This window comes from Trichoderma camerunense (genome assembly GCF_050948025.1).
Source record: "Trichoderma camerunense strain CBS 138272 chromosome Unknown V8C40scaffold_29, whole genome shotgun sequence".
NCBI classification, from domain to species: domain Eukaryota; kingdom Fungi; phylum Ascomycota; class Sordariomycetes; order Hypocreales; family Hypocreaceae; genus Trichoderma; species Trichoderma camerunense.
Genome location: NW_028145341.1, coordinates 122,187 through 146,164, shown reverse-complemented (window position 1 = coordinate 146,164; position 23,978 = coordinate 122,187). Strand labels below are relative to the sequence as shown.

General features: G+C 52.3%; 5 protein-coding genes across 5 annotated transcripts; 1 reads left to right on the top strand and 4 right to left on the bottom strand.

Annotated features, from left to right (window-relative positions):
• The first annotated feature begins 2,247 nt into the window (after positions 1-2,247).
• Positions 2,248-5,949, top strand: V8C40DRAFT_133268 (uncharacterized protein). The gene is made up of 3 exons (XM_083211085.1): positions 2,248-4,485; positions 4,540-4,949; positions 5,009-5,949. The coding sequence occupies exons 1-3, from the start codon at positions 2,534-2,536 to the stop codon at positions 5,260-5,262; spliced, it is 2,616 nt and encodes an 871-aa protein (XP_083067450.1). The 5' UTR covers positions 2,248-2,533; the 3' UTR covers positions 5,263-5,949.
• On the bottom strand, positions 5,882-8,363 carry V8C40DRAFT_258702 (lysophospholipid acyltransferase). The gene is made up of 5 exons (XM_083218779.1): positions 8,081-8,363; positions 7,967-8,011; positions 7,791-7,890; positions 6,695-7,716; positions 5,882-6,628 (listed from the first exon to the last, which is right to left on the bottom strand). Exons 1-5 carry the CDS (start codon positions 8,100-8,102, stop codon positions 6,198-6,200), a joined length of 1,620 nt encoding a protein of 539 aa, XP_083067449.1. The 5' UTR covers positions 8,103-8,363; the 3' UTR covers positions 5,882-6,197.
• A 697-nt stretch (positions 8,364-9,060) lies between these two features.
• V8C40DRAFT_258700 (Gti1/Pac2 family-domain-containing protein) lies at positions 9,061-11,565 on the bottom strand. Its single transcript, XM_083218778.1, has 2 exons — positions 9,729-11,565; positions 9,061-9,672 (listed from the first exon to the last, which is right to left on the bottom strand). Exon 1 carries the CDS (start codon positions 11,028-11,030, stop codon positions 9,753-9,755), a length of 1,278 nt encoding a protein of 425 aa, XP_083067448.1. The 5' UTR covers positions 11,031-11,565; the 3' UTR covers positions 9,061-9,672; positions 9,729-9,752.
• Positions 11,566-19,397: 7,832 nt separating this feature from the next.
• V8C40DRAFT_133187 (uncharacterized protein) lies at positions 19,398-20,691 on the bottom strand. Its single transcript, XM_083211084.1, has 2 exons — positions 19,544-20,691; positions 19,398-19,472 (listed from the first exon to the last, which is right to left on the bottom strand). Exon 1 carries the CDS (start codon positions 20,383-20,385, stop codon positions 19,708-19,710), a length of 678 nt encoding a protein of 225 aa, XP_083067447.1. The 5' UTR covers positions 20,386-20,691; the 3' UTR covers positions 19,398-19,472; positions 19,544-19,707.
• On the bottom strand, positions 20,551-23,679 carry V8C40DRAFT_133170 (tyrosyl-DNA phosphodiesterase-domain-containing protein). Its single transcript, XM_083211083.1, has 9 exons — positions 22,639-23,679; positions 22,338-22,517; positions 22,032-22,216; positions 21,879-21,916; positions 21,732-21,805; positions 21,610-21,670; positions 21,383-21,546; positions 21,079-21,281; positions 20,551-20,942 (listed from the first exon to the last, which is right to left on the bottom strand). The coding sequence occupies exons 1-9, from the start codon at positions 23,350-23,352 to the stop codon at positions 20,717-20,719; spliced, it is 1,845 nt and encodes a 614-aa protein (XP_083067446.1). The 5' UTR covers positions 23,353-23,679; the 3' UTR covers positions 20,551-20,716.
• Between the last annotated feature and the right edge of the window lie 299 nt (positions 23,680-23,978).

The window sequence follows — 23,978 nt, the reverse complement described above, 5'->3', positions numbered from 1 at the left end:
ATGGCGTCAACGGTGATGAATCTCTGTAATGCTGCTTCGTAGCTAATTAACACTGGATGGCCACTCTCACCAAACGCTTCAGGTGAATGAATGAATGAGCCGGATGCAATATGTCGCCATCAATTCTGGATGTGGATGAAGATAACGCAGAAAAAGCTCCGAAACCTCCAGTCGCAAACGCAGACGCCAGCAACCGTTTCACCGTTGCATCCTTCCAAACTGCCAAATGCTTCTAGCGTTGGCTAGCCTCCAGCCGCGTCCAATCTCACTCGTCCAAGTGTTCGTGCATAAAAGGCCTGCGCTCAGGTCCATTCCAATGGGCTTCATGTTTGCCAATCGGCTGCGCACCATTGACTGGATATCATCACATCAGTGCGATCAGCAGTCAATTAGGTAGCAATAGAAAGCAATAGTAACTGTCAGACTGCACTGCTGCATGCACTGCGCTTCTTCTGCCCCTGGCGGGCGCGTGTGCGGTGCAGTGCCTGCAGGACACGAGACGACTGGAACAAACGATTGGAAACGACCTGAAGCTGTTTGTGTGCATGTGCATGTGCGTGTGCATGCATCCGCCCGAGCCTGTAATTTCAGGGCATGCAGGGCATCTGCGCACTGCGCCACTCGCTTCCCTCAGTAAAAGACTCTAAAGAGTAAGATTAATACCGCAGCCAATTGAATTGAATTGGACGCGATTGAATTGATCCGAGCTCAACCTGAAGCTGTTTGTCCCGGATTCTCTCATTCCAGTCCATTGCCTCGACACCGTAATTAATGCAAACGGTACTGTTCCCTAGCCAGGCACCGTTCCGGAGGAGCCTCTCCAGCGCGGAACCACCTGCGGTGCCTGAAATCTTAGTAGTCCACAGCTAGCAGCCCGTAGAGTTCATGCTAGACACCGATCTGGTTACCTCACCTCGTCTCTCTGCGACCGCGTCGATCGCGATGGCTTCAACTCAACCAGCCAGCCAGCGCCCGTCGTCCGAGGGCTCCATTCCGCTGCGCACATTTTTGCTCAATTGCTTGTTTTTATTTTTCTCTCAGTCTTACTCGTACGTCTTATCGCGCTGCTGGAGTCGCTAGAAGCCCGGACCTGCATCTCCCTGCAGGTGGCCCAGCTAGCGGCGCTTCTGCTCTGTTCTGCAACCCCTGCATCTGCGTCTGGCCATCCGTCGAACCTGGGCCTGCTGGGAGCCACTCTTTTCACTTCTGCTAGACACAGTCAGCGACAAAACGGAGGGAGACGGATCGAGAGAAGCCATAGAAGGGATGTCGATGTCCACGGAGCTGAATGAAGCCACGCGTAGGCGGTCAAGGACTGTCAAGACAACCGGGAATATACCTGGCAACGCCCCATCGCGATGCTGGGAGGCCCATGTACAGCACGAACATGCTGTACCTGTTCTGGACCTGGGAGCTCAAGTACCTACCGCATGAATAAACAAGACCAGAAACAGATCATCTGTACCAAACTGAACTGAACTCAAACCGAGTCGCATGATCCATCTACGACAATAGACTCAGTCACTAAGCTCCACGTCTTGTCTCGACATGCTACCAACCACCATCGTCGCCTTGCATGATATGATTGCTTCAAAAACAAAAACTCTCTAGACGGGTCCAGCTCCAGTAGCACAAACTCTGGCGGGCCAAAGCTCCAGTTGCGGACTCTTCGTCCATACCCATCCCCATCCACCAAAACCCCGGGCGCTGCGGCCAGGCCAGGCTACTCGTACATGGACGCTACGGACCTCCCCTTTTTCATGGGCCTCCCCCCCGGGCCGCATCTTCGTGCCCCATCAACCGCCTTGTCTCTCTTTCGCTCTTTTGCAATCCTCCACACGCTCATTTTGCCCGTCTGTCGCTCTCTCGAATCGCTGACCGTTACGCTCTTTTCTGCCCTATCCATACTCGGACTGCGCACGCCTTGGCTGGCATCGCTGTGCTTCGTCTTGCCGCTTAACCGCCGCAACAGTCTTTGAGGATCCTACGAATAATCGCCCGGTTTATGTCCTTCTTTAATTTTTAATTCTTCCAGTCGCTACTTCGGACTAGTCCGTAAATTCTTCTTCAGCTCGCCTGCGACTCTCTCTCAGGCGCGCTGCTAATTTTTTCTGGTTACACTTTTCGATTCTCACGGGTTTTATTTTCATCTGCTTGCCAACACTATAGCCGCCGACCTTTTGACGCGACCAATCAGTTTCTGCTTCTTCTTTCCCCTCTTCATATTTGCTTTCAAATACCCCCTTGGTGCTCCGGCAGTTTCTTGTTTCTGTGCAAGACTGCCTGTCCAACCCGAATTGGCATGACCAGCAGCCCGATCGGCTCGCACCACACGACGAATCGAAACCCTCGGACGTAATATCGAGTATCGTACGGCAATCGCCACCTCCGCACCAAGCGATTCACTGGCTCTACGCATCCTCGCGCCTTGCAAGACCGAATTTCTTCATTCACAGTCGCGCCGACCTCTCGCCATCTTTAAAATTAGTTGGGCAAATGTTATGAGACGGCTCTCCTGTTTAGTGAGAAGAGGATGTCCGAATCGCCCGATTCCGAACGGTCCTCGGAAGGGCGATCGTCTCCGAACGAGAAACTTCAGATTCGACTTGTGCCGTATGAACCGACCCGGCTCAGCGGCGGTTCTCAGCTTTTCAACCCGAATGCTTCCATCGGCTCGAACCTGGACAATGTCGAAGTCCATTCTGCGGACGACTCGCCCGCCACCGCAAGCCCTCCTTCCTCAGCCTCGACCATTGCCGGTCCGTCTCGCGCCTCAGCTGGCAAGCGACGGAGTTCGAGTATTGGCCCAAATGAAATCCTCGACACCGGTTCATCGGCTATCGAGGCCGCCCCTCGGGGGAGATATCGATCTCAATCTCTGTCGCAGTCATTGAAAAGCCTGACGTCTCCGCCATCCCCTGAACTCCCACCTGAACTCCCACCTGAACTCCCACTTGATGCTACTGCCAATATTGCTGCTGCTACCGCCGCCTCTGCTACGACATCCCCTGTCCAACGTCGCCCCAAGAGATTCATCGACATCAACCTTAATTCCGACAACAAGACCTTCTCCCTCGTCCCCCTTAACTCCGTTCGGGCCTCCCGGACAAACTCTGTTGTTTCTACCCGCACCGACTCAAACCCGCACTACTCTGTCGCCTCCAGTTCCTCTTACATGCAGAATTCTTCAAGCATCTTTAGCGAAGATCGCCCCAGCTCGGCCTTGACGACATTGGCAGAGGATAGCGCCTCTGTGACCGCATCATCCCTAGGTCCATCAATCCCCGAAGAGGATGATGAATCCATGTCCCCTTGGAACTATAACCTTGTTGGTGGACTGCGCAAGGTTGAGAGTCACCTCAGCGATGCCACCGAGACCGAGTTAACCCCCACCCAGCTGCCTCCATTCCTGGAAGAAGATCCTGTCGCCTCAGGCAAGATTGCGGTGGAGGAAGAGCGCATCGCTGCGTTTGCTCTGACTACCAAGAAATCATTTCAGTCCAACAAAACCGGCAACACCGTGTCGGATCGCACAAATTACAAGACGTATGCGCAAAGCTCTTCGGGCCCGGACACTGTCCGTGGCTCCATGGCATCGGATTTCGACACATCTTCGCTGTTCCCTGGCGGACCCAACTACGTCGTTTATGACGGCGCGTCAACATCTGACCAATCCCGGGCGCACTCAGATTCAGAAGCCCAGGGAACTCCCAACTATGTTGTCCACGGACACCGACGTACGCAGTCAGACGGGACGGATATCTCTCATGCGCCATCCGAATACTCAAACAATAGCATGGTAGTGGCTCCTTTACGACCCATGAGATCAGGTCGCCTCTACTCTAGCTCGACGATTCCTAGCACTAGATCGCTCGAGCATCTGAGGACCGGGTCCTTGAACTCTGTTTCCGGCTCCGGATTCAACCGAGAGGTCGATCTCAATACGCCAGCGGGCGTGTCCACACAGGTCGATTTAGAAGGGCGACATTCGCGATCTCAGTCAACCGCTAGCCAAGGTGTTCACCGCAGAAATACGTCTCGAACGCAGCCATGGGGTACTGCTCTGTCCACAGTCATGTCAGAGAGCGAACGGAGTGACACGACTCGGTCCATCTCTCGACTGTCTGGCAATGCTCGCAGCAGCGTCTTTACGCTCAACCAGCTAAGGCAGACAGGAAGCTTCTCCACCTTTGGTGTGGAGGAGGCTTTGGCCATGGCGTCCCATTCTCGAAACGGCTCTGTGGACCGACCTCAACCAGTTTACGGTAGAGATACACCTTTTTCCACTGCTCGTCTTGTACGTGACCATGATGAGGATGGTGATGGTCTAGCAGACCTGGAGAGTATGAACCGCCTCCCCTCCCGTGCCCGCGGCCTAAGCATGGCCTCTGAGCACTCAGGGGCCAGAAATCACCGTTCCCGTTCCAGAAGCAATTCTCGAAACAACAGCATAAGCTACGCGTCGGTCATTCCGGCATGGGCAAGGTAAGCCAGAGCCCGTAATCAGCCTCTGAAGCTTGGTGTCTCTAACTTGAATAGGGTCTATTACGGCAGTGGAGAACGGCGCTTTTTGGCGGCGCAACCTTCCAACGAGTCCATGTTTTCGCAGTTCACCAGCAGCTTACACCGAGATTCGTCCCACAGCCGCTCCCCTAGCTATGAGGCGCACACTGGAGAGATTTTCAATCCCCGTCGTCGGCCACGAGAAATGCATCGACGCGCTAGTGAATCCGATTCGATGGACATTCGCCCTCAGCCTTATATGCCCGTCGATCATAGCGTCAAGAAGCAGACCTCGAGCGTCTGGTCACCGCATCTGCAAACCGATAGACGAGCCAGCCGATTTAGCATCTGGTCACCTCCTTCGTTGGCCGAATCTGCCGACTATGGAATCTGGAAACGAAACCTCCAGCTTGTGCTGTTTGTTCTCGGCTTCATCTGTCCATTTAGTAAGTCCTCTTGAATTGTACGGACACGCCGAGCATTGGCTAACAGAATGAAACAATAGCTTGGATAATAGGCGCCATTCTGCCAATTCCTCCCAAGCTGGAGCGAGAAATGACAGAACAAGCCTACAGCACAGGCCATCTGGATATTCGAATGGAGGCACGCAACCAGAGGGTCTACATCAACGCGGAGCGCCTTCATGAACGCGCCAGGTGGTGGAGGAGCGTCAACCGGCGCATGTCCATCATCGGCGCCCTCATCATCTGCCTCTGCGTTGTCCTGATTGTCGTCGGCGTGACGACGTGGCACAAATGAGCGGAACGGATCTTTTGGGCGGGGAGTTTTTTCATTGCTGACATGGAGATTTTTCATCTTTGGATAAAAAGCGACAAACACACTTTTAGGATATTTTAGCGATCATTTTTTTCTGATGGGATGACGACGAAACAATACTCTTTTGGGATACTCGTTTCTGGATGGCGCCGTTTCGGATTCTTTTTCACTTCGATTTTTTTTTTTCGCACAAACTCTTATGAGATAACGATTCACACTCGCATTTACATTATTACAGACATTTTATACAACAACAACAAATGTGTGTACACACGCACAAAACACACACGACTTTTTATGCGTTACGCAAACAACCCCTTTTTGACGTCTCTTTCGATCATATTTATAAACACAATTTTTTTATATTATATACATAACTTTTTTACAATTTTGATGGATGGGAGGCATGAGAATAGATACCTGATGTTGGGTGATGGAGGGAGGGAGGTCCGAATGTTACATGCTGATATTGTACGATATATACGCATAGCCCAAGGATTCGCGGGATGTTTTTTGATGAAGAGGGATGTTTTTGAAAAAAAATTACGGGTGTTGATGAAGAGGAGGAAGGCTAGATTTCACAAAAGCAGATGAAATAAAACCACATTATATTTTTTTACATCATGGACATCTTTCTCATCATTTAGTTATACAAACTAAACCCTGTAAAGGAAGAAATACACTAACAGCGAGAAATTCATAGGCGGGTTACGCTTTGTCTCTCTACATTATAACAGGTCGTCCCCCCTTAAAATCCGCATTGCTCTTCTAACCATTCCCGTGCAAATATATATTCCATCCCTTAAGCCCACCCATTTGTCTATTGTTCGTTTCCATTATACTCGTCCCAAAAGGCACACACACTTGCAAACATTTCCAAGAAAAAGTGTCCGACAAGAAATTAAATACATAAAAAATCATCGCGTCTTCCGCTTCTGCAGTGCCGCAATCTCCGCCTTAAACTCGCTCACAGCCTCAGCAATATCCTCCTCAGGATCCTTCGAGATGCCCAGAATCGGCTCCATGCCCGAAAGGCTCTCGCTGCTCGTCGAGCGCTTGAGCCGGGCGCTAGCCTTGCCCTGACGACTCTCAAGCCTCTTTTTAAGCAGGGCCTTTCCGGGAGACGCGAAGAAGGCGAGCGATGCCGTGGTCCAGATGAAGGCGTAAAAGTAGACGTGGGACCAGGCGCGGAACGAGTCCTTGAAGCCCAGGACGAGGAAGGGCAGTGTGGTGAAGGAGAATGTGAGCTGGGTGACGAGGTAGGTGGCGAAGTCGTAGTACTTCTTCTTGGGTGTGGGGTTTCCTGTGATGGGATCGAGGAAAAAGGGGCGAACGTGTCGGCGGAAGTCTATCAGTCACGTTTTAGTTCGGGCCAACAAGTATTTAGAGATGGGTAAAGCGGAAGACATCTTACTCTTGGCTGACGTTTGAATCAGACTGGCCAGCATAAAGCTGAGATAGTAGCCAGGGTAGAATCCGTGCCAAAAGGCACTGGTGACAAACGTCGTCATGCTGGCTCGGAAACCAGGCTTCTTGCCTCGGGGCGTCACTCGGAGGTAGATGTAGTTGCGCAGCCAGTTGTTGGTATTCATGTTCCATCCAGCCAGATACGCTCGAGGATTCTGGGCCGTCTCAACAGTCCAGGGATCGACGTTTTGCAGGCGGTTCCACGAAACCTTTCCAGTGGCGGGATCGATGCCGTTGTAGCCCAAGCCGGCCAGGATGCAGGCACCCTCGGTCAGCGCCCACACGCCGTAGAACTTGAAGCGCGTCACCTGACTGGCCATGTGGATGAGAAAGACGCGGTGGAGGAACGATCGCTCGGTAAAGGACGGGTCGGTAACGTGGGTGTGGCTAAACTTGCCCGACAGGCCAACGAAGAGGCCGATCCAGACAAGCCCGGTGACGGCCTTCTTGGTGGCAGGGGTGCCGCTGCGAGGAATCTTGCGCTTCTTGCGCACGGGAGGCTTCTTGGCGGGATCGATCTGGGCGGGGACGTCGAACATGGTGGTGTCGATCCAGCGGCGATACTCGGCATAATCAAAGGCCGGGCCAGCGAACAGCGAGGGGAAGAACAGGACGTAGGCAATGTAGTCGATGAGCGGCGGGAGCTCCTTGAGAGCGCGGTTCTGCTGCAGCTCGGACAGCTGGTCGGCGGGGAGTTGCCCGTCGGCCACGTTCCAGCAAAAGGCCGAGAGCTTCATGATAAGCACCATCTGGGCGCCGGTGATGTCGACCACGTCTGGGGTGTTTGCGATCTGGCGCTGGATGTGGCTGACGGACATGTGACCCATGACGAAGAAGAAGCCGATCCAGGGCATGTAGGGGCTGCCGCGCAGGAACTTTGCGATGGCGTAGGTGCCGCCCGCGCTGATGGCCAGGGTGAGGATGCCATCCCACAGGTCGAAGAGGCCGACGAGGTAGAAGAGCGAGACGCTGTTGGTTCGTTGCGACTTGTGTCAGCTAAGCTGTAGCTGAAGGGGGGAGATGTTGAACTTCTGGCGAGTTACCATATAATAAAGATGTTCTTTTGTAGCGGCTTCGCGTCCGGTAGACGCTTGAGGATGCCCGCCAACGGATACGACAGAAGGAACGAAAAGGTCAGCTTGACTGTTGGGAGAATGTATTGGTTAGAGTCGATGCAGGTTGCGCAGAACAGAGTGTTTCTGATCGAAGAGTCTCTTACGTTCGTCGGGAGAAGCAGCAAGCTTCGTCGCCAGCGCCTCGAAAGCTGAACATTGCAAACACACACGTTAGCTCAAATACAGGACACAATCCGAAGAAGCAAGATCAAACTCACGCCTGTGCAGAAATAACAGCATTGCTGCGTTATGTGCCACCCGTCCCAATAAAGGTGCTCAGCAAGAAAGTTGACAAAAGGCAAAAGGAAGAAGAAGAAGCTCCAAGAGCGGGAGGGAAGATGGAGGGGTGCAACCCCAGCTAAATTTAAAAAAAGAAAAAAAAAAAGCGGGAAGCTACCCCAAAAAAACAAGGTTCAACGGGAAACGAATAAATATACTGGCTAGAAACCAGACAGACCTCTTTAATAAACAAGGTCAAAAAAAAGAAAGGAAAAAAAAAAACAAGAAGAAAAGAAGAAGCAAGGGCAAATCTAGGCATCTATATCAGGAAAATCCGTCCAGTGACTACGCAGTAAGGCTTCTACCAAATCAGGGCCCCCCCTCCAAAAAATTGTTGAGCGCATCAAATGACGATGCATCTACACCGATCTACTCCCTAAGGGGTTCCCACATGCACATGCGCAACAACCACAAGCACGGGACGACATCATTCGCTACAGGGACCAACACGTGCCGCCAACACAATCAGGAACCTAAAAAAAAAAAGCAAAGAAATGCACGTGAAGAAGCTGAATTCAGATTCAGTAGACTGAATTCAATATTTTAAACATAAAAATAAAGATTAAGATAAACATGTAAAGGTAAAAAAGAACAATGACAGCCAGGAAATTACTTTCAACACAATGAAAGAATCATGGGTTAGGTTTTTCCAATTACATCACCGGCGACGCATCCCACACACCCCCCTCGGGCAAATCTGCTGATCACCGCCTCATCCAGCCGTAGTTTTGACAGGACAGCCTGGCAAGCAGAAAATCAAGGCACAGAAGCCAGGGGAGAGTGAAACATGCACTTATACACATACTTGTTTATTATTGGTAGCCTCTGGTTGTTGTCGATCGCTATCATGGATGAAGCCGACCACAAATCTACAAACATTTATAAATAGAACCATCACATGCAGATTTCAAAAGAGATATAAGACATATCCAGAGTATCAATAACCTATCACTAAGGTACAGCTGGTTGTGTGTATATCAGAGCGCATGGCCACCCAGCCAGCAATTCTCCGCACGCACTTTTAAAAGCCCATCCGTTAAAAGAGATCCCATCCAACGCCGGTAATCAACCCACAGATACCACCATGATACGAACAAGCCAAAGTATCGACGAGCCAAATCCCGCCCAGTTCCGAACAATGGCGCAAACCTTACTCCGTATACGCCGCCAATTAACTCCAGGTCCAAGCAATTGTACAAAGCCCAACGCCATGGCCCATCATGGGAAAAACACATGCCCTCAAGACCGTGTGTAAAAAAACCCACCGCAACACTATTACTATGCGTAAAAAGAAACCAGGGAGAAATTACAATATAAAGAGAAGAGCAAGAATTAGAAAAAAGAAAGAAAGAAAACTGAACGAAAAGAAGAAGAAGAAAAAAGCAAAGCTCCCACCCGTATAACACCGCGCCAAATCCGTTTTGAGAGGCTCCAGCAAGGAGCACAGAAATGTACATGAGAAACCCGCTCTCTTCAAACGCCCGAGGCGCCCAAAGCGAAGAGGCATATTACGGAAGACAACGGTAGTGCCCTAGGTGTTTTTGTCAGTCATCGTGTCAGGCATCATCATGGCAACACACTACTCACGATGGCTTCCTCCGCGTCAAACTACTAAGGTTGTTGAGGATAGTAGTAATCGTTTGGTCCCTGATAATTGGACCAGTCAAAACCCTCGCCGTTCTGTTGCTGCTCGTCTGACTGCACATCTTGCTGGTGCGGTGATGGGTGGGACAACTGGTGCTGCCGCTGCTCGTCGGGCTGCGGCTGGTGCATTTGGTGATGGAACTGCTGCTGTTGCTGCTGCATTTGTATCGCATGCATTTGATGTTGCAGCTGCTGCTGGCGCTGCAGCTGCTGTTGGTGGTGATGCATCTGCTGCTGTTGTATCTGCTGGTGGTGCAATGCCTCTTGCGGCAGTTGACCTTGCGGAATGTGGTCGTGATATTGAAATGAATGTTGGCGATGAGCATAGCGTGCCTGGGCCTCTGCCTGAGCTTGGGCTTCCACTTGGGCTTCAAAGTGATCGTGAGGTGGGTGCTGCTGGGCAAGGTATTCGTAGTCTGCTCTAGAGTAGGCAGCCATCGGAGCGACGGCCATGGTTGACACCGGCAGGGCTTGAGACATCATGACTTGAGAGCCGTAGTCGGCAACATGGGCAACATGTTGGTGTGGGGAGAAGTTGGCGACGTGGCCACCCATGTTGTAGAAGTGTGCGTTGGCACCCATGAAGCCATTGTCTTCCTGCCCAAATAAGGTGACTTCATCCACAGGATTGCGGAAGTTTTGGGACATGACAAGCTCTGTGCGAGGCTTGATGTGTGAAAAGAAGTTGGACTCGCTCGGGGTCATCAGAGACTTGTTGTCGACGTCTTCTATGCTATAATAGCTGACGAGATGGTGCGGCACACCCTGGAAGGTGATGCTGATTGTCTTCTTGACGAGTCCTCTTTCTTTGAACAGATAAGAGTCCACCAGAGAACCGACCAGCGACCGTTCTGGGTCTCGGGCGATGGTGGCCGGGTCTAGGACAGTTGAGTTGGACCGAGGGGTAGCCTTGTTGACGCCCTGAGAACCTCGTTTTCTCTTGAGCGCACGTTTCTTTTCGCCGGGAGGAAAGGGCTTGTCTAGCTCTCGGTAGATGAGAAAGTTGCCGAGGATGCGGCTAGGACTCCAAGAGATACCGTCTGTCCAGCGCTTGATGCCAGAGGCATGCTCCTCATAGATGAAGATGTTGCCGCTAGAAATGAGCTCTTGGCGTTCACGATCATGCGGGCGTCGAGGCACGTGGTTAATTTGACCCTGCAAGCACGCTTCGAAGAGGAGAAGTGCATCCCAGGTGGTGGCTACGTGCCCCTTGAATGTAGGGTTTAGAGGTGATTGACTGGCCATTGCAGCCGAATTTGATCTTTGGATGGCTTAAAGTTTGAGGTTGTTGCTTTGAAGGTTGTTGCTCTGTGTGTACAGCGTGTGAATAAGCAGCGAGTGCCTATGCGAGGTGGATAGTGTTAGTGTCGGGACCGATGTCTATACACGAGACTGTCCATATGCCACGGATTGGCCTGATGCTCCCCAAGGGACAAAGCGGACAGTTGGAGGCAAGTTGGTGAGGGAGCGTGAGACAGGCTGAAGTGCGTAACACGGATATACCAGTGACGGTATGGGTTGTTGATGGAAGAAGAGACGGGATGGTAGAGGGCAAGAGATGATGGGTAGAGACGAGGTAGGAGGGATACTAGGAGAGGGAGAGGGAGGAGATAAGAGAAGGCGAGAGCGAGAAGCAGAGAGATATATAATAGTGGGGGAGAGAAGTAGAGAGCAGTAGGTACAAGTAGAGCCAGAGGAGGAGGAGGAGGAGAGAGGAGAAGGAGGAGGAGAGAAGAAAGGAAAAGTGGAGAGGAGGGTGTGTGTATTGTGTATGTATGCCTGCACTTGTGTGTGTGCGGGATCTAAGTGGGGAGTGAGAAAGAAGAGAGAAATCAATACGTACCAAGCCAGGGCCGGGGGGGCAAAGCTATCGTTGTCGGAGACAAGTCGGATGTCAAAGGCCGGCAAGGTACGAGTAGAGCTGCCGGTTCGATATCGCTGATGACGGACACTGACTCGAGCAAAGGAGAGAGGGAGTTGAATTTGTGTTGAGTTTGGGTTTGTTTGACGTTGCCAAGCTGAACTTTGAGGGAGCGGGAGTGGTGAAGCGGAAGCCGTCTGGTGGAAAGCTTGGGAAGAGACGGATCGGCGTCACTGCCGAAGTGTAAAGGTTGATATCTATCACGTTCAAGATCAGATCCGGGGCGCGAAGCCGGAGCTGTTACTGCCGCTGAAGCAGTTGCCAGTAAGGAGAGAGATGGCAGCGGCAGTGATATTGAATGTGAAGATAGAAGCGGAAGTGAAGTAGGGGATAGGTATTAGGGAGTAGTGTGTAGGGAGTAGGTACGTGGGAAGTAGTTGGTGGACGATAGTGGTAAGTTGTTTTCTGCGCAAGGAACAAGACGAAGTAAAAGCCGAGGCAGAGAACTGGCGACGATCAAGTTATATAGGGCCCCCAAATACGAAAAGAGCAGCAAGCAACGATGAAGAGATCGGGGCCCGAAGCAGTGCCGCAGGCAACTGCAATAAAAAAAAAATACCGAGAGAAGAGATAAGAGGGCGTTGTATGAGCCAGTAATTCGTCACAGGAGGCGGTGGTGGCTTTTCTCTCGCCTTATTTTTTTTTCTTTTTGGCTGTCCGGGCAGCGCAATCTCAGGGCAGCGCAGCTGTTAAAAAAGCCCAATTGCTGGAGAGCGCAGGTTTATCTGGACAGCGGCGCAATTCGCTGGGGACCAAAAGCAAGAAAAATCCAATGTTGCAAAAGAATGAGGGAGAACGAGGCCGGAGAAGAGGGGCGTTGGAGTTGCTTCGAGAGCGGCAGAACGAGAGCTGGCGTCGGGCCCCACCCGCAGACCGCAGTTAGGTAGGCAGGTACAGATGAGCTGGTGTCGGAGGGTGTGTACCGGCGGCCAGGGCGGAGGGAGGGTGGGCAGCCAGGTACCGGCACGGGTGCGTCTACATGCGGCATACCTTTTGGGTCCCCTCGTTCCGTTGCTGGGTCTTGGTACCTTGATACCTTGCGTGCGGTGCGGTACCTTGGATTGCTTGGGCGGTGCAAAGTGGAGGAAAAAAGCGAAAGTGTATCGTACCAAAGGACGCCCTGGATGTGGTGCGGTGGGTCTGGCAAGCCGTGGCTTGAGCGAGACCGATTTGGACCCAATGCGGATGCGACCCAGGGAAGCGACAAGACCCAGAGGAGGACAAGATGTAGGCGATACACGGCTGGGTGCGGGCGACGCGGGCACAAGTCGGCGTAGCGCCTACCACTGGACCCAGAGTCGGCCAGGTACCTCCACAGTACCGACTGTGCCAGCGTCGCGACGACGTACCTGGAGTAGCGCGAGCAGCCGGATCGCTGGCAGCCAGGTCAGCACAGCTAGCAACCAAGTGCGCGCGCCAGTAGCACCGATGCGGTGCGTGTGTGTGTGTGTGTCCATGTGTGTCTAGTGTATGTGTGTGGTAGCAGAGCAATTTGATAATAATATTTTCCTTGAAATTTCACTGACTGATTACATGTACTAAATGCTAAGTCATCTCATCTTTTGATTACAGCCCAGTACGGGCAAGCACAAGTACAGGACGGAGTGGTACCTCCTCCTCCGTGCATCGACCACTGCAGCTGCTTGGGTTTAGCGCGGCCCCCCGGAGACGTGGGTGCTTGGGCCCCATTTCCCGCAACTGCCGACAGCAGGGTCAAGGGCCCTTTTACCAGCAGTCTGGGCTATTAGCCGGGACAAGGTGCTTTGCACTCCCAGTTGTCTACTCAACTGGCCCTCGATCTCAGATGCGATGATGCTTCTTGTTATTGCACTGTTTTCTTCGTAGCAGCGGCATGGCAGCGGATGGCTCAAAGCATCACGGCCACCAAAGTCAAGCAAACTCGTGGCAGACCAGACTCGATCGCATTTTCTCAATTGACCTCGACAAGTTTTGTCCATTGCATTTTGGCAGCGTTCAGGCACAAAAAGTATAGAGGGAAACCATGCAGTGGCATTGACTGATATGTACCTACATAGCAGGCAGGAATCGCACTCGGGGCCTGTGCACCGCACCGTAGCGTCGGACCCGCTGAGCAAAGGAGATCTGAGCCGATTGCCTTACCGTGCATCGGCGCTACTTTTTACTGGCAAATTACTATGAGCAAGATACAAGAGAAACATATTGAAAAAAATATGAATATAAAAGATATCAAGATAAAAAAGATCCTCCAAAGGGGCTGTGCAGACCAGAGAGCGCAACGACGCCAGAGAGCGCAGTCAAGATAGATGCCCCTCCGCCTCTTGCATGTTAGGCGCAAGTACAAGCAGAAAAAAGGGAGGGGAAAGAAATGAGGCGGCCGAACGACACAAGGTGGGCGCAAAGTGGGCGAACAGAGAGGAGGGGCGCCCTTTCGATGCTACTGTACCTCGCCCGTTTGTACTAGCAGCCCAAGTGCTGAGTGCCAAGTGACTGGCTTGCAAGTACTACACCAAACAGCTACCATGGACCATGACATAAAGCAGATGACATTTGGAAGATACGGCTGGTTCTGGTCAAGCTTCAGACAACGAAACGAGGCTGGACTGGGAAAACGCCGCTCAGCGTCATCTCGCCAACATGGACGCCTTTTGCAACAACAAACGGAGACGGAGAGGGGAAACGTGACTCTGAGACCCGGACACGTCGATTTGGAAGACCCATTCGCGGAGACTAGCCACCGTACTGTGCGCAGAGGCATCTCGATGCAATCAATGGCTCCGATTACGGGTAGTGATAATGATGATACCCTGTTGCAAGTAGGTATGCCGGGGAAGAAGAGGAGAGACACGAGAGAAAAGGTGCTTGCTTCAAATGCACGAGCATGACAATGCATTGGTTCCGTATGGTTCCAGCCAATGCCAGTTTACCTAATGACACGAGACACGCTGCTAACGGCCAATGCACATCTGCAGCTCTAATTTCAATCCTGCCGCGGATAAAAGGCCAACGACGAGACAGAGACACAGCGACAGCTCACAGAGCGTCACTGCACGCTTCGTATAGTACCGGCATAAGGGCCGCGCTGGTGCTGGGCTGGGCTAGGTCCAACGCTCCCTTCGTTCTTGTTTTCCCCACTGTTCTCCCTCTCCCTCTGCTGGGCTGGGCGCTACTTTTTTGTTGCTAGGATGCTCCGCGAGCGTGGCCGCGGTTTTTGTTTTGCCCAAAGCCAGCCAAGCCCAAAAGCCCAAGCTACCTAGCACCAAGTGGTTGGTGGAGGCGCCTAAAAAAGGTGAGGCACCGAACTTGCTGCTCCCGCAACCAGCCGTTTCCGCGCTGGAGGGGAGGGGCTGCGGCCGTCCAGGTTTATGAGCAAAATGATGGCACTACTGTACTGTACTTTGTTAGCAAGGCAGCAAAGTACATGCTCGATACTGTGACTACGAGTTAGATATGCAGCAGAAGTTGGCGGTGCCCGTCCTAGTGCGAGCCTTACGGCGTGGTTTTTATCGCCTCGAATCGGTATCGGGTCGTGCTACTGCTGCGATAGATGCTGGTGGTTTGTTCGGTTTGTGAGAGAAAACTGAGCCCTTGATACCACACACGGCGGACGCTTCGAATATGCAGCTTATTGCCCTCAATCACACTCTCTACTGTATACGACTAGTCTCTTCGTGTTCGTTCAACCAGAAAAGCAAGGGGACATACGTGGGTTGCTGATGTCGGCGCTCTCCGCCTTGTTGCTTTGAGTTGTGTCGTGCCGTATAACATCGTCATGGCTTGAAGGCTGGGCCCTGGCCTTACGATCGAGCAAATCGACGATCGTGGGCCTCGATTCAAAAGCCCCCTCCAAAAAAGACCCCTCATTGAGCCTCAACAAAAGAGCTTCGAAACATTGGCTTGAATTTGAATGTATTAATAGCCCGGTAACGGTAACCCGGTTCACAGTTGATCGACCCATGCCCGCCTTGTTTTATCGCTTATCGTAGCAAGGCGGGACAAGAAAGCCAGGGAATGAGGAAGTTTTTGAACACACGGGCCCCAATGATGCGCACAACCCCGGCAGTTGCCCGGCCCGTGCAAAGAGATACTGACGATATGGCTTTGTATGCGCGTATACTTCGTACTCGTACGGCTTGCAAGTTTCTTTTTTCTTCTGCCCGCCACGGCGTGCTCTGCGCCTCGCTCTGCCTATGACTAACAACTGTTGCGGCTCTTGATCGGAGATATGACCGCGTACTTACCCGCAAGTATACCTGCATTGCCTTACTCATCCTCGTATTCCCCTGTCAAATCGCAAAGCCAAGGACGCCAAGATCACATCAAACTCATCGCCCTACCGTTGGCTCTCGCTCTTCCCCCCTGGCTGATGACGCCGTTCCCAGGATTTCACCTCCCTGCCCTGCCCTTCTCCGGATTTCTCAAAAAATAGCCCCGAGCTCTCTCTCTCATCTCTCGTTTCGTAGCGGCGTTGCCGTGACTAACATTGCTCGAGCACACTAGCAAACTAGAGCTCACCCTGCTCCGTGGTTTGGCGATCCAAGTTCGCCGCCCCACGGCCGTTCGCCACCATGCTCCAACCAAAAACACCCACCAAACAACCCAAGCTGCTAAGCAAACGCCCCCCAATAGCGCTAGGAGTTGGATAGGGCTGGAATAAGCCTCTTAGCGTGGATACACACCCTGAGGGGAGCAAGAGGGTGCGAAAGCCCGGCAAAGCTCGCTGAATGGCTGGGCTGGGCTGGGCTGGCGGTGCTGGTTGGCTGTCGCTCACTCGCTCGCTCTTATGGCTTGGAGAAAGAGAGAAGCCCGCTCTCCGCTTCTTTGACCCGTCAGAGTGAGTCGTGCATCTTTCCGGCCAATCTGGCAGCACGTAATGTATCTGGTCTGGGTCGGCAATAACTGTCCAATGAGCATCAAATCTTCAGCCAGCTTCCTTCGCTCGCCGAATTTTCCGTCGATCCAGAGAGGGCTGCCCCAGTGGTTCGTCTGCGCCCAAGCCCGCCACCCTGCGAATGAGACCGGTCTGCGTGTCCGGCTCCCTTGGCAGAGGCTGGCTCTACAGTATGTTGTGCCTTCGCTTTCCTTCGCACTCTGTCTCTGTCTCTCTGCCCGCGCGCACACACAAGAATGCGTATCTATTTCCTAATGCTCTGCGACGAGAATATGATGTGTAACTTGTGCGTGTGGGACACCATTGTTGCTTGTCTTTTTAGAATTCAGGAACACGCAAAAGCTTGTGGTTCAGAGTTTGTCTGGCGGCCACCCGGCTCGCGGAAGTGGCCGACACGAGCCATGCGCGCACCATGCGCTTTCTTGTCCTTGTCCTGGCCGGCTGGGTGCGATTCAAAAAAAAAAAGGTTGGAAAAAAAAGAAGACAAAATAAATTACAAGATGCCAGGCCAGGCCACGAGACGAGCAAGCGCTGTGGAAAGAAGCGGCAAATGACATTGACATTGCCACTGTCATTGTCAAAATGCAGCGTACCTGCATCGCCAATCCGCCAAGAATCTCACTTATCATATTGTGTCTTCATCACATGCTGGTCTGGCCGCGTGGCAGCGTTGCTTGCTGCTCGCTTAGCACACCCATGTCTACCTACTAGGTATGTCAGGCAAGTTCAGGTCAGGCCATGTATGTGCCAGTATGTGCAGACTGTCACGTCACGGCCAAGTACAGCGCCGGTACATACTCACTCGTGCCTGTCCACACTGTCGTATATCGCTCAGCTCTCCAGGGCTCCATGGGGCCAAGCGGGCGCCTCAGGCAGGGAAGCAAGCAGTAGAACCAACAGCCATCCAACATCCAACAGCCAGCCATTCGAGGGGAACTCGAGTCGGTGCTAGTACTCGTACGGAGAAGTACTCGGGCTAACCTGTAGCAACTTGTAGCAAAACACGGCACAACTCGACATCTTCAGCTGTACTGCTCTCGTACCTGCTCGCGACCGGCCAATCTGCGCTCAATCAACCCATTCGAACTGGGGCTAGATTTCGGATGGTGGAAACCAGATCGCACGCGCTAGCAGAAAATTGGATCGCCAGGGTTGCTGCCTCAAAAGGCTCCACCGCCCTCAGAGATAAGTACCTGGACGGAGCCGCAGTTATCGCAGGGCTGGCAAACTCTACGCAGCCACTAACACGGCTGGGTCGGGGATACGTCCCGAAAGCGAACCGCAGCTTGCCCAGCACAGCGCCGCAAAAAGCGCCTCCCCAGAAGCTCCCCCTCAAGCCCCCTCTCTCACACGCACGGGCCATGAGCCAATCGGAGTGCCTGCATGAGCCCAAAAAGCCCGGCCGGCGAACCACTGAGAACCAACTGGAGCCAACTGGGAACCACTGGGAGCCACTCAACTGGGCGAACTGGGCCAAGCAACCAAGAACCACTGCAGCGAACGGCTCGTCATTCCACTGCAACTTGTCCAGCCTCTAGTAGCCTCGTTTCTTCCTCCATTGACTTCGTCTCGCCTCGTCTGTGGCTGTGGCCATCGCTATCCATCTTATCCAGATTCAGGCCGCTGTGTGCCCTATCTATCTGGTATCTACCTACCTAGTAGTATCGTATCGTCCTGCTCTCGGCCAACAACAGCTGCAAAACTACCTACTAACTGAGCCGTCTCTCCCCCATAGGACTCTGGACTGGACTGGAACAAAAGTCACGATACGGGGTACCAATGCAAACTAATACCGTCTTTTTGTCTTTTTGTTACTCGTCGTTTTTTCGTCATCTTGACTCCCCTGTTTCACCACCGGCGCCATCCGATGATCACTCGTGCAAGCCGCAACTGATATCCTTCATCTCCTCCTCATCCATTCACCAGAGTCCAGACACATCTTACTGTAACGGCGTTGCTTTGCACAGCCACTGATTGCTCTTTTATCTTGTCATCGTGTAAGTGACGTTGGGAATGGAGCAGGAAGAGACCGAAAAAAGCAGAATATGACGGCAAGACTAATTGGTTATCACGGCCAACTTCGGGGAGATTTTTATTTTTTCATGTTGCTTGATGAACACCAACACCACCATCAACAAAAACGCCCAAAACAATAGTCAACGCCAATTCTGAGAGAATCCTCTCGTCATCATAGATCAAACTAGTTCCGCCTGAGCCTGAAGCAGACACATGCAGCGCCAATACCATCAAGGTCCTTCAAAAGAGAAAAACAATAAAAAAAAAGGCACCAACACGGCTTCCACGGCTCCTTGATGCATTCGATAGCTGCAAGTGCAAGCGAAACGAACACCAAGATGCAGCACTCACACACACACACACTCATCTCTTTTCTTCAACACACACACACTTCATTTCACCACATGCTACTCAACGCACACACCCCTCCATCAAGAAACAACCCAAAAGACCAAAGCACCCAGGAAAATAGCAGCAGCGAAAGAAAGAAGACCCCTTGGCAACTTTCCCCCCTCCCCCTCTCCCACCCTCCATCAAAAAGCCCCGATTTCACGCACGACAAATGAGAACCGGCGAACTGCTTTCTAGTCGTTAAACCACAAAGAACTAAGCGTAGTTCGCGATGACTTAAGCATGGCTAGCACCCTTGTCTTCCCCTCCTCCTCGTCTGCCCGTGCTGACGTTACAGATCATATTTTTTTGGGACACTTCTATCATAATCGATCTCACCGGCACCGGCACTACTTTGTCTATGACAAGCAAGTATTCTAATTTGTATTTCCTGTATTTCCTTCAAAGGCCGTCATCTCCGCAACCTGGGATTTTTTTTTTTCCTATCAGTCATATTTTCGCAAGGCACCGCCAAATCGGGCTCGGTCAACTCATTTTCTTTGTCAGTGCCAATGCCATTAAAATGAAACGAACATACACATACACACTACCTAGACCTACCTATAATGCACCCACATTAGCTAGCTGCGCGTAGTTTCGTCGGCCTCTCCAAGCGAGGAACCTGAATTCTGATCTATTCATTTCTTGTCATTCTTAGAGAACTTGCGCTGGATTTAGCAAAGCCAAGCAGCTACTCAAGCCAAGGAAGTAGTTCGCAGAGCACTTCATTCAAAGGTGGTTGGACCAAAAAGCCTTTTAGCACGAAACGAAACATTTTGCTTGCAGTCGACTACTGGCCACAAACAAGCTGTTTCTCTTGTGATTCCGTCCGTGATTGGTTCCATATACGCCATCGAATTAGAGGGGAAAAGGTCTTGTCCAAAGAGGTGCCAAGTCCCTCCCAAAGCCATGCTAGCTACATACAACACATGGCTTTTTCGCCTTCGATTCCTCTCTCTCAACTCAGCCCGTTCGTTGTCATGAATTAGCCCGGCTTGTTTTTCTGGGCGCAAGCCACATCGTCGGCCGAGGAGAGCGCACACCCAGATTTCCTTGTGATTCTGGCAAGCCCATTCATGGGTGTAACTCGTTATTGCTCTCCGATGACCTGATCTTGGGAACCGGGCCGGTCTGGTTGTTGAGAAAAAAAAAAGCCGCTCTCGTTGACGCCTATAGCGCTCATAAACATGATCCCGGCTCACACATCGCAACCCACATGGGGACGAAGACGGTGGGCCATTGCTCCGTCTCTCGTCTCGTAGGCCGGGGGGGATCCATCGATCCATCCTCCAACAGCAACCTCTCTCCGTCCAGACCAAAGGAAACGAACCGTCGAGCCTTGCGCCTTGCGCCTTGCCTTGCCGCGGTGGAGTGCTGCTCCATATTTCCAGCATCCTTGCCATCGTATCATTCTTCAGATCACTGCGCCCTGGTCACATCTGGGCCAGCCTATCAGCGGAAAACATCTCCACAAGGTTTTGTTTCCTACCCCACTCATGCAGGCCGCACGCTATCTGCAAGCAAGCATGTTCTGCGCTTCTGACCACATGTTTTTTTGGGTTTTCCCAGGGATCTTACACACATCTATCAAAAGTCATCTTTCTTCGTGCCGTTGTCGAAATCTGTAAGCATAGCGGACCTGCTTTCAGGGACCCCTGGTTTTTGGCAAGGGCTCCAGAAAAAAAGGGCTACGCATGACCCTCAAATCGCTCAAATCGCTCAATCAAACACAATTCAGGCTCCTGGATAAAGCCAGGGCTGGTCATTTGATGCGTACGCAGGCCCGGGAACTTGCATTGGAACAGGAACCGTCCCCGCAAACATGGCCATGTCGGCGCTAGCCCGTGTCTTGTCAACACTCTTTGCTTTTGACTCAGGTACCGGGATGATCACTCCGCACTCCCAGTTGCGACAATTCATCTTGATGCCTCCCGTAGACTTGTCTCTAGATAGCCGGCCCCTAAGAAAACCACCCCCAGCGGCCGTCACAACGGCGGCGGCGGGCACAGTCAGCCTCTAAGTCACCAAGTGCCCATCAGCAAGCACAAACAAGGGAAAGGGAACCGGGTGTGTGGTAGAAAACTCTCAAGACTCACCAGGCGCTCTCGGAAAGATTTGCGCTCCCTACATAGGCCCAGCCTGGCGGTTGCCGCGTCGCTTGGCCATCTCCGACCCGACGCACGAATATCACTTTACTGTGGATGAGGAGCCGGTCACGAGTGATGACATCCCGCACCAGCTCTCTTGGAAAATTAGGCGACCGCCACCACCTGGCCTGGACGCAGATTGTGCCTCCCGCCTGTCATTGTCAATTATCAGTTATGAACTGTCGTAAGCCGGGGCCAGAAATAACGCTTGCTGATCAAGCATAATGACCTCGGGAGGCCCATGATAACTTACATTGCGTCCGCCTCTGCTTCGGGCCACTGTCTGGTCCGTAGGGAAGTAGATCCGGAACCGGTCTTTGAGCTCCTTTGAGGACGTCGTCTCTGCCGGTTTTCTGGCCGGTCTTGACCTTGAGCTAGCGCCCCCGGAGTTGTTGTAATTATCGATGCCGTCATCACCTAAAGAATATGTTGGTCAAGGGGAGTAAGCAGGTGGGAATCCGTCATGCTGGGCCGTTTTACCTCGACAGGCATTGTATATCGCCTCTACCAACCCGCGGTTGATCGATCCCAACGACGCACACTAGGCCTTACCATTAGCAACTCCATCCCATCCCAGTGGATATCTATCGTAGAAAACGTGCCACAAGGTCGATTTCGACAGGTTCGGGATTGGCTAAGCCGAGGGCCGCTACACTGGCACCGAGGCCACAATACCCTTTTGCAGGCAACAGTCAGCGATGGCAAGTTCCCACTCGACTCATAACACCTCGGGTTTTGTCAAGACCAACCTGTGCGTTCTGCTGCTCTTCCCGTGTGGCTTCCGGGTCTAAAAGATGAGGTTTGATTCCGGTCAGTAATACAACGTCGGTCAAAAGGAGGGGCAATTTGTCTTGTTTCTCGTCCCCCTGCCCCTCTCGGGTACATCCCTGGAAAGCACGCACATGGTATGGACGAAAGCGATATCTGACGTCTTGGAAAAGTCGTAGTTTGATAGGCTGGCAACCATCTTCTCGCCGACGCCCGTTGCCTGGAGGAAGTATACTAGCTCGGTATAGAATCCAGTCGGCGTCTGCGGCGGACTGGCAGCGGGGTCCTCCAGTCTTGGGAGATCAATTAGAAATACCATCTGCACGTAGACAAGAACGAGAATGCCCCTGGTTAGTATGGGAAAAGACAAAAAAGCCAAAAAGGCTGAGGAATAATAATATGATATCAGAGTGGCCGGGGAGGGAGAGGGGAATACCGACGTTTTCCATGACCCCGGTCTCTCCCCAGTCATACGGCACAAGGTTGCCCGTTGGGATGACGACACGGAGGCGGTCCGTAAACTTGAGCAGCTGTAATTTTGAGTGCATCGCTCCAGGGCCATGCATCGGCGGGAAGCAGAACTTGATGTTGGAGGGGACGTTACCACGCATAAGGTTCTTCTATACGAGGTTACCTGTCAGCAACTTGACGGCCGCAGAAGGTTTGATGCCCGGAGAGCGGAGAGCGGAGATAGGAGATGGAGAGGGAGAGGGAACGTCAGGGGCGGGAAAGGAAGGGTACCTGAGCTTCGTCCTTGGCGAATGCTAGTAGCAGTATCTTTGTCCTCCTGATGTCGAGCTTGGAAATCATCCACTCTTCGTCCCACTGGAAAGACGACAGCACGGCGAGCTCCAGCTGGTCTTTTTGAAAGACTTCCTCGATGGTGATTTCGTCGCCTGTTCGTGGGCAGCCGCGAGACCATGTCCGTTTGACGGTGCCGTTTGGGTACGGTAAGTTGCTTCTGGTGCTGCTGCTGCTGCTTGTGATGTTGCTCGTCGTAACTGACTCTGTTACTTTTGCTTTGCTGGTGATCTTGCTCATGGGCTCCGGAGCTGTTCTGGCTTGCTTCTTGGGCGGAGGGACCTCGACCACATCGTCGTCGTCGTTCCCGTCATCAGTGGGTGAACGTTGGCGTTTAGCGAGGCGGTTGAGACGTTCTTGCTCCATGGCCTTGCGGTCAAGAAGGAGGCTGCCAAACTGAGACTGATGCTGTGACTGTGATGCCTGCGTCGTCTGTGTCTGTGATGATTGTGTCTGTGTCTGTGTCTGCGACCACATCTGCTGAGTTGACCTCGAAGAGCCCGCCTTTGTCTCATCATCGTCATCATCCGAATCGACAATCACCACCGGTGAATTCGCCTCATCCTGCAACGACAGCGCTATCGCGTATCGCAGAGCCTCGTCGTCGTCGGCATCGTCCGCCAGCTCAGGCACGCGGCCCTCCGGCTTCGCCATGTCTCAATGCGGTCGGATTACAAGAAGTGAACACAATATGTCGCACCCGGAATGTCGTTGAACCAAGCTTATTGATCCAACTTGGGGGCCAAAAAAATTTCACCGCATTTGTTAACGTGATTTTGGTCGTGATCGTTTGCGTCAGTCACGGCGTGATCCCTGTCTTTCCAGTTGCGTGAATCAGGCAGGCGCGCTGTCACGTGGGGGGTGTTTCTTTGGATGGATTGCTGTGTAGTTGAATGCAGGGCGAGAAGAGCTATTTAGGGGGCTTCAATTGGAGCAGATGAAATGAATTTGTGCTTTGTAAAGGGTTGAATCTACAGCGATGGATGAATTGATAGCTTAATAAGGGTATTTGTGCTGGGGCTTGTAGTTGGGTATTCGAGGCTTCCAGAGCATGTGAATGAACGTACACTAATACGCACATACAGTAGATGCACGCACCTGTAATCAGCATGTGAGCAGAAAGAAGACAGCATTAGAGCCTCCTTACTTTGAAATTGTTTACACATGCAATTATTTTACTACTAGATAGACTACTAAGACTGAATCAATCAGTAGTTAGATACAGCCGTCATGCATTTTCCCCCTCCCTTGCTTGACAAGGTTTCCGATCATGGCGGCGC

Coding starts and splice junctions, on each gene's coding strand:
- V8C40DRAFT_133170 (XM_083211083.1), bottom strand. CDS start 23,352: ATGGCGAAGCCGGAGGGCCGCGTGCCTGAGCTGGCGGACGATGCCGAC. Junction 22,518..22,638: donor TCGCCAAGGACGAAGCTCAG/GTACCCTTCCTT, acceptor AACCTCGTATAG/AAGAACCTTATGCGTGGTAA. Junction 21,806..21,878: donor AAGAGCAGCAGAACGCACAG/GTTGGTCTTGAC, acceptor TGCCTGCAAAAG/GGTATTGTGGCCTCGGTGCC.
- V8C40DRAFT_133268 (XM_083211085.1), top strand. CDS start 2,534: ATGTCCGAATCGCCCGATTCCGAACGGTCCTCGGAAGGGCGATCGTCT. Junction 4,486..4,539: donor GTCATTCCGGCATGGGCAAG/GTAAGCCAGAGC, acceptor TAACTTGAATAG/GGTCTATTACGGCAGTGGAG. Junction 4,950..5,008: donor CGGCTTCATCTGTCCATTTA/GTAAGTCCTCTT, acceptor ATGAAACAATAG/CTTGGATAATAGGCGCCATT.
- V8C40DRAFT_258702 (XM_083218779.1), bottom strand. CDS start 8,102: ATGCTGTTATTTCTGCACAGGC. Junction 8,012..8,080: donor GCTGTTATTTCTGCACAGGC/GTGAGTTTGATC, acceptor TGCAATGTTCAG/CTTTCGAGGCGCTGGCGACG. Junction 6,629..6,694: donor GATTCAAACGTCAGCCAAGA/GTAAGATGTCTT, acceptor CGTGACTGATAG/ACTTCCGCCGACACGTTCGC.
- V8C40DRAFT_258700 (XM_083218778.1), bottom strand. CDS start 11,030: ATGGCCAGTCAATCACCTCTAAACCCTACATTCAAGGGGCACGTAGCC.
- V8C40DRAFT_133187 (XM_083211084.1), bottom strand. CDS start 20,385: ATGGCAAGGATGCTGGAAATATGGAGCAGCACTCCACCGCGGCAAGGC.